The following is a 12,798-nucleotide window of genomic DNA, read 5'->3' on the forward strand; positions in this document are numbered from 1 at the left end:
GACGAAGCCATTAATGCTTCGTCCTCTTCTCTGATTTCCCACATTCTACGCTCCATCTACGATGGGACACGACGAGGAAAAAAAGGGGTGGGGCACGGGTGGAGGCGGCACTAGGGTTTTGCCTTAGCCGCCTCGCTTCTTTATCTTTTACACCGAGACCCCTAAGGTCTGTGTAGTGGGTAATGAGGGGAGGGTGTACGTATATCGCCCCCCCCCCCCCCCCCCCCCCTTTAAAACTATGTGGGTCGGGTGTGGTCTATTATGGACTGGGCTCGGTCCTATTCTTTAAAAATAATATGAAGGGGGCCTCTTTTGACATATATATACACACAAATGTATACATACGTATACATAATGTATATATAGGTATGAAGGACCAAATGCAGTCCAATAAATGGCCCAACCTAAAATATCAATTATTAACCCTAGCATTTTTAGCGTGATCAAATTAGGACGCAATTAATTTAAAACACGACTATTAAAACCATTTTTGCGGATATGGCCTCAATTGGCTTTAAAACTAAATGATTTTTTGCAACTGTAACCTTTTATCTAGCTAACTGCAAACATATCCTTGACTAATCTTAATCTGATTAGTTATTTCAAATATAGCCTTATTTTGGTACTAATTAACCAATTAAAGCTGATTTACGCTAATGACCTCAATTGATTTGCCCATGGATTTGGTCATCTCAATCGAAACCACTAGGAGGCTAAATTTGCAAAAAAGACCCCAGTCACTTTAAACCCTGAATTGGTTAATTCGAATGTGGTCATTTATGTAAAAATAATTAAATAATCAAAACCAATTTGCAAAATTACCCCTCTAATTAACAAAATTAATTACCAAAATAATTTATTAATTAAACAACTATGCAAACACACCGAATCAAAGGTTGAGGGTTAAAATGGTCAGTTCTTTTAATTACTCAAATTACCTTGGATAAAAACTAGAATACATTATTTATCAATTTGATTTTTCCTTGATTCAACAATTAAGTAAATAATTATTCAAAATTGTTTTGTTTTTTGATTAATTCCAATAAAATATTCCATGAATGTCATAAAATATCAATTAATTTTCGCATAATTTATAATGCCCTGAAAATCTCTTTATCAATTTAAAGTGGTAAAATATTGTCTTGAATAATTTTATAAAAATTATTTAGACCCTTTAAGATGCACAACTCATTTTATTTGTTATCTAAGGACTTTGAGTAATTAAAATAAATTACGGGAGGTCAAAATTTATGTGTCAATAAATAGTACGCTCAACCTGTTCGTGTGTCTGGGGGGTGAAATGCTGTGCTAAGACTCACTTGGGTCCCCAAACCCTTCTAGAAAGACCTCCAGAAATTAGCTATAAACTGCGCACCCCTGTTGGAGATGATAGATACTGAAACATCATGAAGTCGGACTATCTCCTTAATATAAATCTTCGCATAATCCTCGGCTGAGTAAGTAGCCCTGACTAGTAGAAAATGGGCTGATTTAGTAAGTCTATCAACAATCACCCATATGAAATCAAACTTACGCTGAGAACGAGGAAAGCCTATAATGAAATCCATATGAATTGCCTCCTATTTCCACATTGGAATTTCGATAGCTTGCAATAACCCACCAGGCTTCTGATGTTCAAGCTTCACCTGTTGGCAATTAGGACACTGGGCCACGAACTCTGCTACGTATTTCTTCATTCCATCCCATAAATAAACTTCCTTAATGTAATGATACATCTTCGTTGTCCCCGGATGAATATAATAACGGGAACAATGAGTCTCTCTCATAATCTGATGATGTAATCCTGCAACATCAAGAACACACAGTCTGCCTCAATACTTGAGAACTCTCTCTGCAGAAATCTCGAATGGTGACTTTTTCTTCTGAGGAGATGTATCTTTTTAATGAACTAACATAGGGTCCTCGTACTGACGCTCCTTCCTCTCAGCTACTAAAGACGGAACTGCCGCATCATGAAAGCCATTCCTATATTGCCCGAGTCCAATAATCGGACTCCTAGGCTAGCTAAATGCTGAAGCTTATGAACTAACTCCCTTTTCTCTAGCTGAACACACAATAAGCTACCCATGTATTTGTGGCTAAGAGCATTGGCTACTACGTTAGCTTTCCCAGGATGATAAAAAATGCTAACATCATAATTTTTTAATAAATCTAACCATTGCCTCTACCGTAAATTCAACTCCTTCTGCTTAAAAATATACTGGAGACTCTTATAGTCTGTATAAATATCCACATGAACACTGTTGACACCAAATTTTTTACTACCCGTAATTTATTTTTTAATTTTCCAGGGTCCTTTGATATTAAACGGAGTGAAATATGTATTTTATTCAGATAACATTTCGCCATTTCATTTTGAAAAATAATTTCTATAATGTCATATATAATTTACACATTTTTACAATAATTATGAGACATTTGCTAAGATCAATCAAGAGAATGATTTAAAAGAATTATTTATTTGCTTGTTAAAATCAATTAACAGGCATTTTTACTCTGTTTAATTCAAGAAATCTGACTACTTAAATCAATAATCATTTACCCCTCAAGCTCTAATTCCTACATGATCAATTTACATTTTTGTGATTTTTAATTCATGATTAATCAGATGTTTAATTGTGATTATATTTTAAAATTACTTATTATGTATCTAGCTATGGCTACAATCAAAATAATAAATTGATTAGTCAATTAACGCTCCAATTGAAATAGCCAATTTCATGGCTTAATTCAAATTAAGGCTATATTCGCAAAATCGACTCTGTCTATGCAATCAACAATATTCTAAAGTAATTGATTAATTTATTAAATTATGGCTATATTTGAAACAATTTAACTAATAAGATTTTATTTTTGGCTATTTAATAAAATTGCGTATTTTTCCCGATATGCATATATACATAAATATACGTGAATATACATGTATATCCGCGTATATCGTATATATATATATATATATGTGTGTGTGTGTGTGTGTGTGTGTGTGTGTGTATAGCATTTGGGCCGCCCCATTTATTTTTAAAAGGTCGGCCAAGCCCGGTCCAATAAGGACCACGACCCGGTCCAATGGAAGCAAGTATAAGAACATAAGTCTTGGCCAAACAAGACCCCTAAAGGGGTCATTTGCCTTCTCAAGGGTTTTAGACGTAACCCTAGCATTGCCACCCCATCCCTTCTCCCTTCACACGCCACGATTACCGGAAATGGCAATCTTTCAAGCGTGTCTGTCGCGTATTAGTCCTAGCATGGCCAAAACGAGTAGCATTAAATGGAAACTCATCTCTCTGCACCTATTCTCACCAAATGATGACTTAGAAGGTAAAAGCCGCTCCTCTCTCTCTCTTGCTTTTCCATAGTTTACGTTGATACAAGTACGAATCGCATTAAGTAGCTTTGTTTCGACCTTGACGAATCCTTGAATCTCATTGGTTCTTCAAGAACCGACCGGATCGAGGATGAACAGGCAAAAATTCGATCCCTTCATCGCTATTTCGCGTTAATCTGAGCCGTTCACTTTAAAATCAAGCAAAATTTTTTAAAAAATGACTTGTCCCACCTATTCTAACCAAACAATAACTTGGCTCTTTGTGCGAAAACAGAGTCGCCACCTAATTTTATGGAATTAGGAAACCATTTTGGAAAAAATATTTATTTACGGAAAAGAAACGTTTTAGTACCAAAGAAAGGGTAAGGGTTCTGATGATTTCCCGAGGAAGGTGTTAGGCATCTCGGGGAATCTGCAAAAGCGGTTACTGGCAGATTTTAAATATTTGGCTAAAAATAAAATAACTCATTTAAAGAATGAGTGATTTAATACAAAAGTTATTAACTTACAGAAATATTATTATTTTTTTGAAAAGATCGCGAAGGAAATGATTTAAAATTTACTTGAAACTTAGTCGCTTATATTACTTCCACTCGGTGAAATAATTTAAACGTTAAATATTCCAAGCAAACATAAACTTTATATTTATCCAGATTTCGATCTTGAATAAATTTAAATTCGTAAACTAGACAAACGTAAATATTTTCAAGACTTTTTAAACAAAGAAAATTTTTATTACCTACAGTTTGCCTAATGCAAAAGAACATATTCTTTACAAAAAAACTGTAACTAAAAAACGTCAAGATTGTGATGATTTCAAACAAAGAAGATTCGATAATTTAGAAAAATAAAAGAGAGATTTAGAAGTTTTAGGCAAGAACTACTTTTGAAATTTGAGCAAAAAGGGCTATTTTAAAACTTTAGGAATTGACCACTAATTAATAGAAAAACGAGCATCATGCTTTTAGACTAAACCCACCGATTTTAAAATAGTAATGAAGAAAAACTCCAAAAAAGATATTGTAAAACTGAAAACGAGACAAAATTAACGAAAGCTGAAAACGTAAATAGCAACTTTAATGTTTTTCAAATGCCTGCTGGGGCCTTATTTGGTTCTCAAAAGGGGTTTGCACAGAAATACAAATAATATCAGAAGTTCAAGGAGAAAGAGTTAAAGAGACTTGTGGACTTTTGGTTCAATCCAAGTTATTATAATACTCGGGCTTAGTCCGAGAGAGTCTAAAAAGCCCTGTCCTAGGTTCTCTCATACTTTCGCTTGAGATTTGTAATATTTTGTCGCTGCGAGGCTGCTATTGTTTAGACTTGAGATAGAATGCAAGGATTTTATGTCAGGCCCGACTCACGATAAAAATAATCCAGTAGACTCCCAATGATATGTGCACAAAAGGAAAAGAGAAGGAATTGGCAAGTGTAATAATAACATTAATGCTAATCCTAATTCCACATTAAGTACTTAGTAAAGGAAACTAGCATGATCAAATGAAATTTGACTTGGCACCATTTAAAACAAATCTTTTAAATCTTGGACACAACAGACCTCTAATCAGATCAAACCTTTACAAAATAGTAGATGTTTTTAGATGGGCCTAAACTTCGAGTAACATAGCTGACGCATTAACTTAGCAAACAAAGAGTAATTATCCTTGACCCAAATTCTGGAAAAAAAATCTAGTGGATTAGGAAAAATTAACTTGGAGAAATCAAGTGTTTCAAAATTGTTTTAGCAAAAATGGGAGGAATCATATTAATCTGAAAAGCAATTCTCTTGGAAACTGAAATACCAAAGTATCTTTCGTGAGTAAAACACCAATGCAATCATATGGTTTCAAGATACTTAACATACTTAGAATGAGTAGAACATCCTCTCTATTATCAAATAATGTTTCTCAATTACTGGACAATAAAAAAAAACACAAAATCTTAGGAGTTACTAGTTTTCCGATAGAAGAAATTACCTTCTAACTTTAACAAATCCATACGTAAACGAGGAGCACTAATGTTGACAGAACCATAAAAACGAGCTAGAGTAATCACATAATAAAGTTAAAATAAAGGGGTGGATAGAAAGTAAAAAGAAATAGAAGTTAGAACTTTTAAACTTAGGCAAGTTACAAAAAAAAAAAAAAAAGACGGAGCCAGAGTTCAGCAAGCTCAAGAATAGAGGATTAAGGCAGTGGATCCAAGGGTAAAGAATGAGAGTTTTAGAATGTCAAATGCACTTAAATCTTCTCAATCTAAGTCCAATAACCAAGCAGCCTTTAATCACATAAATAAGACAATGATTCGAACAATGGAACGACTGAAATGGAAATTTCAATGCCTTATCAAACATAGAACTTAATGTAGGTGGAGGATGGGATATTTAAAGTATAGGCCATCACCAAAAAATGACGTAATTCATTCCCGTTGGCACTCAAGACAATCCCGTGTCCCTCCAATAAAACATAAGCTAAACAACTTCTTAAGGAAAGTAGAGTAAAACTAATTGACTAACCAAGAATCTAAACTTATTAGAAATAAACCTTAAAAAAAAAAAAACTGGACAGCCTTTGGATGATACAGAGAGGAAGAATTTGGGAATTCAAGCTAGCCAAGAAGGGAAGAAATTAACTTCACCTATGGCTTGTAATCGACCAAATTAGTTTCTTCCTTTCTTAAGGACTACGACAAAAGAAAGAGGCTAATAAATGATGACATAGAGACTAAAATAAATCTCATAATCCTAAACAAGCCGAAAATAAGAAACTGAACTGATTTTTAGATAAGCTTTAAGGATAAGGAAAGAAGTATTCAGGAGTCTTTGCTCGACTATCCTCATTTCATTTAACAAATGAGTTAAAATGATGCAGGTATAAACAAAGAAAAGTCCCACATTTCCCAGATTTCTGTTAAGGATAAAAGGACACAAATTAAAAAAAAAAAAAAACTGTTTTCCTCATTTAACTAACATACAACAATGTATTTGGTCATTTGGGCAATGTTTTTTATGCTTAAACATGCATTTTATAAGCTAAAGTAAACGCCTCATGCCGAATCTGTTTTAACCAAAACACAACAGCCTCCTACAGTTTTGTAAGTCAAACCCGAGATTATGTAGACCAAAACAGAAACAGAGATAAAAAGTAGTCTTTTTTTTTTTTTCTAGAGTGAAACAGGAATAAAAGTACATGGCCAAGAAGTGATATGATGACTAAAGTTTGGGAGCATATATGACATGGGATAGAGGTCGGTCCTCAACTTCATCCAAACTCAAACCAAACTTGCACACTCTACGGTTCTTTTGCCTAAAACAGTGAGTAAAACATATAGGGCGAGGGCACATATTTAAATTTCAACAACTATGAAAGAAAAATCGTTGTAGGTGGAGGATGAAACTTTTTTTAGTTTAACTGATTTTCAAAGCGAAGAAACCAGCTTCAGCCTTGTCTATTTTCTAAGACCAAGTTCATTTACTTCCACCAAAAGACATGAAATAATCGAGCCTAAATAGGGAGAGGGTCACAACAACTAGTCACACAAGAACAAAAACTAAATTCTTGCTCGAACAAAAATAGGACCTGGAACTGAAAGGGCATACTTTACAGTTTTTTAGACTAAAAACAAAAACTTTGAAAGAAATAATACTACTGATTTCCATTAACTTTCGGCACTTTTGATCAAGGAAAATTGGTAAAACTTTCAGCACTTTTAAAACCTTAAAAACCTAGTCCAAACTTAATATTTCAAATAAAAATCAGAATTCCAACCTTGAAGTAAACAATCCCAACATAGGAGTTAAACAAAGATTTACAATTTACGAAGAAGAAAGTTATTAAGTGGTGTGGAGTAGTTGTAGACATAGGAGCAGAAAAAAAACATAAACTGGATTCACGTTGAACCTTTAAAACATGCTGAGAGTAGAAACTTTGCAGAATTTAAAGAAAGCCGATTCAAAGCTACTAGAAAAGTATTTTGGGAGTTAAACTAGTTACAAGGAGAAGAGATTAATTTCACACTTACCTAGCACTTGATTTAGTTGTGATTTCAACCAAACTAGTAAGTAATACATATTTCTGTTGGGATTTCAACCGTCTAGCAAATAACACATATTTCAGTCGGGATTTCAACCATCTAGCAAATAACACATATTTCAGTCGAGATTTCAACCGTATAAAATAATAAAATAAGAACGACGACGAATAACATTTTTAAGCTAAATACAATAAATAAATAATTAAATAAATAAATAAATAAAAAGCCAAAGAAAAATGGAAAGCAATTTTACTTGATTTTGAGCAATGAAATGGGTCAAAGAGTGTTTGAATCGATTTCAACTTTGATTCCCTAGATTCGAAACTAGAACAATAAATGAAAGAAACTTAGAAGAGAGATATTTTGGCTAAAACTTGCTTCGAAAAAAAAAAAAACTTTCAGATTTTACTACTTCTTAGAACTTCCAAGACTGAACACTTAGACTCCAAAAAAAAAACCTCCTGATGGAAGCACCAAGAGTCTCTATTTATACATGAAATTTTGAGGGTTGGGTTCGATTTTGAATTTAAAAAAAATGCAAGGAGAGGGGGCGGGGTCTGTTGATGAGACAGAAAGAAAAAGAGGGGAAAAGATAGAATACCTACTCGTTGAGGATGCAACGGAGTGGAAGCATTTCCATGGCTTCGAGTACCATGGTGACATTGTGAATAGTGAGGAAAGGACGAGAGGGATGTGGGCTTGGTCTGCCATGGTTGTCCTTTTGCTTGGGGAAGGAGGAAAAAGAAGAGAGGAGAAGGTGGGAGCAGGCGGCGATGGGAGAGGTCTGTGGGTGTAAGGGTTTCTATATTTTGGGGATCTGATGGGATTAAAGGTGGGCATTTAATTTGCGTCGTTCATTAAATATTGATCGATGGTCCAGATTAAAAGAAACATTTAAATGAAAAGGAATATATATATATATATAAGAAAAAAGAAAAAAGAAAAAAAAGAGAAAAAAAACAAAGGGGAAAAGAGAGGACCATCGGATTAATTAACTAGACGACCCAGATCGAAAGAAAGGCTTGTTCCGCGTCATGCCCACGTGGCACGCGCGGATTGGGCGAAAAAAACTGAAGGAATTTTTAAAAAGTACTAAGCGTTGAGCATTTTTAAAATGTGGCCAACATCATTTAAGAGCTAGCCAAATTGATTTAAATTGTAACCAGAATCTTTTAATTGAAGCCATAAATTACAGAACTGAACGAAATTAAACATAAATCAGAATTAACGAGTTTTGAATAGAATTGAGGTAAATTATTATCCATTTAATTAACTAAGCTTCTTGAAACTTAACAAAGTTAAATAACTATTTACCCACGCAGACTAGTTACCAAAATTAAATAGGGAATGACTCAAAATCGGTGATTCAAAATGTGTACCAAGTAAAAATGAATATTTTTTAAGATGAAATTTGGTTTCCCTATTTAATAACATACTTTAAAATTACAAAAATTATATATATATACTTTGCCACATGAAATGTCAAATAACATTGAAATTAGTTAAAAGAATATTTTTTCTTTTTACGGACGGTTATTTTACTTTATTTTAAATATCAAGAAGCTTGACTAATTAATCAAACATGTGGAAGGCCAAAATTGGGTGTCAACAACTGCCTCTTTCTTTGGCAAGGGATGATGAAAGAAATCCTAGGTAAAGAAAATTGACAAACCCGATTTTGTCCGACCACCAATTCATCTCTTTGAATAAAAATGGCATGAATTTCGAAAGGTTATGGCCGGATTCTTTTATTGAGCTTCCTACATATCTCAGGTTGCATGAGAATTAAGGCCATATGTAGTTCAAGATGCGCTCGATTTACGTAGGATTGAAAGTCTTCAAAGCTTGTCCCAATGTCGAATTATTGAGAAGTTAGGTAGCCCGGGAATGCGATGTACGAAAGACTTTGGAATACGACCGAGCTCAGGTCTCAAGTTCGCCTACATATCCCAGTATCGGGGATCAAGCCGTATGTAGTTGGACTCAGTCGGTTGAAAAGGTATTCCTTATGTGGAGACAACCTTTGGCTTTGGATAGGTGCCGAATGATCTGAGCTATGGAAAAGAGGCTTGTAGTCTCCTAGTCATGAATGTGGTGCACTTCACACCCATAAATAAGAACTCACATGGACATAATTCTCACGGGACACAAGTGTGTCGTCACCATGATTTGAAAAGACGATAGTGCTCTAGTAGGGATTCAGAATTTGTACTTTGAGCGAAACTGACTGACTGCCGATTTTATCCCCTCGATAAAATGACTTTAACACAGGAGAGTACCTACATGCCTTCTTATAGGGGTATAGTTTGAAGGTATTGAAAGTAGATTCTTAACTCTCTTTTGAAAAGTCGGGGTCCCTCTTCGGTAAACCCATTTCGTTGTTGAGATGACGTTCCACGTTGCTCCGCATGTATCTCAAAACTAATTTGAAATAAATAATCTTTTGATAGTTGGGTAAATAGTGCCATGTGGCACTTCCAAATGATCGTTGTCTTTGTTTGACCTTGATGGTAGCTGTCTGAAAACAAAAGCTTGACGGCAACTGGGGAAATGTAAAGCCCGTCGACAACTGCTGGAAGGTAAGGCTCGACGGCAACTGATGAGAAGTAAAGCCCGATGACAACTGATGAGAAGTAAATCCCGATGACAATTAATGAGAAGTAAAGCTCGACGACAACTGATGAGAATATAAAACCCACTGCAATTGATTGAGAAGTAAAGCCCGATGGAAACTTATTGAGACGTAAAGCCCGACGGCGACTGACTGAGAAGTAAAGCTCGACAGCAACTGATTGAGAAGTAGAGCCCGATGGCAACTGACTAAGAAGAACAACCTGACGACAACTTATTAAGAAGTAAAGCCCGACGACAACTGACTGAGAAGTAGAGCCCGTCGGCAACTGATTGAGAAGAACAGCCTGACGACACCTTATTAAGAATTAAAGCCCGACGGCAACTGACTAAGAAGTAGAGCCCGTCGGCAACTAATTGAGAATAACAGCCAGACGGCAACTTATTAAGAAGTAAAGCCTGACGGCAACTGACTGAGAAGTAGAGCCCGTCGGCAACTGATTGAGAAGTAAAACCAGACGGCCACTTGATATCCCTGACTATATACAACTTGTCTCTATGTGAGTCTAATTTTCTTGAATTTAGACCCCTTGATGTGATTTGGTAAACGTCCTCTTGCCGGTAGACCTCAAATAAAGAGGTCGACCTACTTATGTTTTGTCTGTCTAAAATTTTGACAACCCTGCATCCAAAGGAAATTTGATAGTTTTTAACACTGATCTGTGTTGGCCTGGCCTAGCTGATGTGCTCCTTCATCTTGGTAGATCTATCAACAGTCCGTTTGGCCTTTTGAGTCACGATAGATATTGACAAAATTAGTTCGAAAAAGTAAAGATAAAATTATAAAACGTTAGTCAATCTAAACAAATGATTTCGATAAGCTCTGCCTGTTAATGTCATGACACTTGTGATTTAAGCGAACGTCATTTATATGGACTTGCTCTTTGATATGCCGCTTCACTAGAATTTTGAGGACCACCTCAAAATTCTGCCCCAGTTAAGATATTGATAAAACCTCTAAACCTTCTTGTAGATTTTGACGCCGCTTGTAGAAGAATTTTTGAGATCCTCTCAAAAATTTTGCCCTAGTTAAATGTCTTGACAATTCATTGTATCGATTCTGCTGAAGCAAAAAATCGTTAGCAGAAATTTTTTGAGACCTCCTAAAAAAATTCTGCCCCAGTTGATGCTACGATCAAACACTTGTTATTCTTCTGCGAAGGAAAATAATGTTTGAAAAAAAAAATCTCCCCTAGTCCTTGTCTTAAGAGGGTGCAATGGAGGTTTTGAATGATATGATCGAGCCCATAAGGCTCCTACATATCCCGTCTAAACAGGAATCAGGTCGAATGTAGTTCCGGATACAAAGAAAGAAATTTCGAATAAAGCAACCGCGTCCGACATGGACTGCCTACGTATCTTGCCCCGCAAGAAATCAGGTCATCACGTAGTTTATAATACAAGGAATATCGTTCATAAATCTATTACAAAAGAAGACCAAATCCGATATGGATTTTCTACGTATCACACCGTAAGGGATAGGTCAATTGTATTCAAACTTACAATCAAAGGGTGTGATTACAAGGAAAATGGAAATAAACTTCAAGCGTAGTATCTCTTGACAGAATCTGAGTTAATCGCTTTTGGCCACTCCTGGCCATCCATTTCTGCAAAGACCAGTGCCCCTCCTGACAACACTTTACGAACAACATAAGGCCCTTGCCAATTCGGCGCAAACTTCTCTTTGTACTCATCTTGATATGGAAAAATACGCTTCAAAACTAATTGCCCTATTTCAAAAAGTCGAGCCCTTACTTTCTTGTTGAAAGCTCGCATCATTCTTTTTTGATACAGTTGCCCATGACAAACAACAATCATTCTCTTCTCATCAATAAAGGCCAACTGCTCACATCAGTTACGATTGGGGCAACCCCCTATTTGCCGGTATTACTGCTTCTGTGCCATATACCAGCAAATAGGGGGTTTCCCCAATCGAAGTTCGAACTGTCGTTCGGTAGCCCAAAAATGCATAAGGTAACATCTCGTGCCAACCTTTATGGTTATCGATCATCTTCCTCAGTATCTTCTTGATGTTCTTGTTGGCAGCTTCAACGGATCCAATCATCTGTGGACGGTATGCGGTTGAGTTGCAATGAGTGATCTTGAACTGCTCACATATTTCTTTCATCAAGTGGCTGTTCAAATTTTCCTCATTGTCGGTTATGATGGACTCTGGCCAGGGAGACAGACTTGATCCATAGCCTTAGTACTCAGGGACTACATAGCGGAGCTCCATTTCCTTCAAAGCTAAAGCTTTTGGTACTTATTCTTTTGTGTATATATTTATGGGCATAGCGGGGTCCTGTCCCGCCTATATGATATGTTATACTCATCCCTAGAGGCTCGTAGACATATGTATATGGTTAGATGTGTTTGGCCTTGTCGGCCTATATTTTGGATATCATTTTGTTAGCCTCGTCGGCTTATGTACATTGCTATGGGCATAGTTGCTAATGATGATATAAATGTATTGTTGTCCAATGGGATTAGTATGATTGATGGATAGAAAGTATGAATTAGCTATGTGGCTCACCTAGATGTAAATATGAAAGTATGATAAGAGGTGCCCGAGTGGGTTAGCACCAGGTGCCGTTGCGACCCTCCGGTTGGGTCATGACAATAATAAGTACTTATGATGTTGTGGATGGTCCCTCGCCGGTCCTTGCCCTTTTGGCATTTATGACAACGTCTCGGATGCGATATTGTTTTTCTAATAGGAAATCATCGACTAGACGTCCTTTATTCTCAAGTCCTAATGGAAAAAGAGTTTTCATTTGCTCATTCATCTC

At 36.0% G+C, this 12,798-nt stretch overlaps 1 protein-coding gene across 8 annotated transcripts in view; it reads right to left on the reverse strand.

Moving 5' to 3' along the window:
- The window catches only part of LOC132603309 (uncharacterized), a 51,196-nt gene that overhangs the window by 27,403 nt on the left and 10,995 nt on the right, over window positions 1-12,798 (reverse strand). Inside the window, exons 1-2 of one of the 8 annotated variants that reach the window (XR_009568142.1) lie at window positions 7,980-8,830; window positions 7,367-7,477 (exon numbers count right to left, since the gene is read on the reverse strand). The exons of 6 other annotated variants lie outside the window; for them this stretch is intronic. Coding sequence is in view for 1 of the 2 variants with exons in the window: in XM_060316307.1 (XP_060172290.1) it covers window positions 7,367-7,477; window positions 7,980-8,218 (350 nt within the window). In the remaining variant the exon portion in view is untranslated. Of the gene's footprint in view, window positions 1-7,366; window positions 7,478-7,979; window positions 8,836-12,798 lie in introns of those variants that run through there. One more of the 8 variants, XM_060316307.1, reaches the window with a different exon arrangement.

This window comes from Lycium barbarum, chromosome 7, assembly GCF_019175385.1.
Source record: "Lycium barbarum isolate Lr01 chromosome 7, ASM1917538v2, whole genome shotgun sequence".
In the NCBI taxonomy this organism is placed as follows: Eukaryota; Viridiplantae; Streptophyta; class Magnoliopsida; order Solanales; family Solanaceae; genus Lycium; species Lycium barbarum.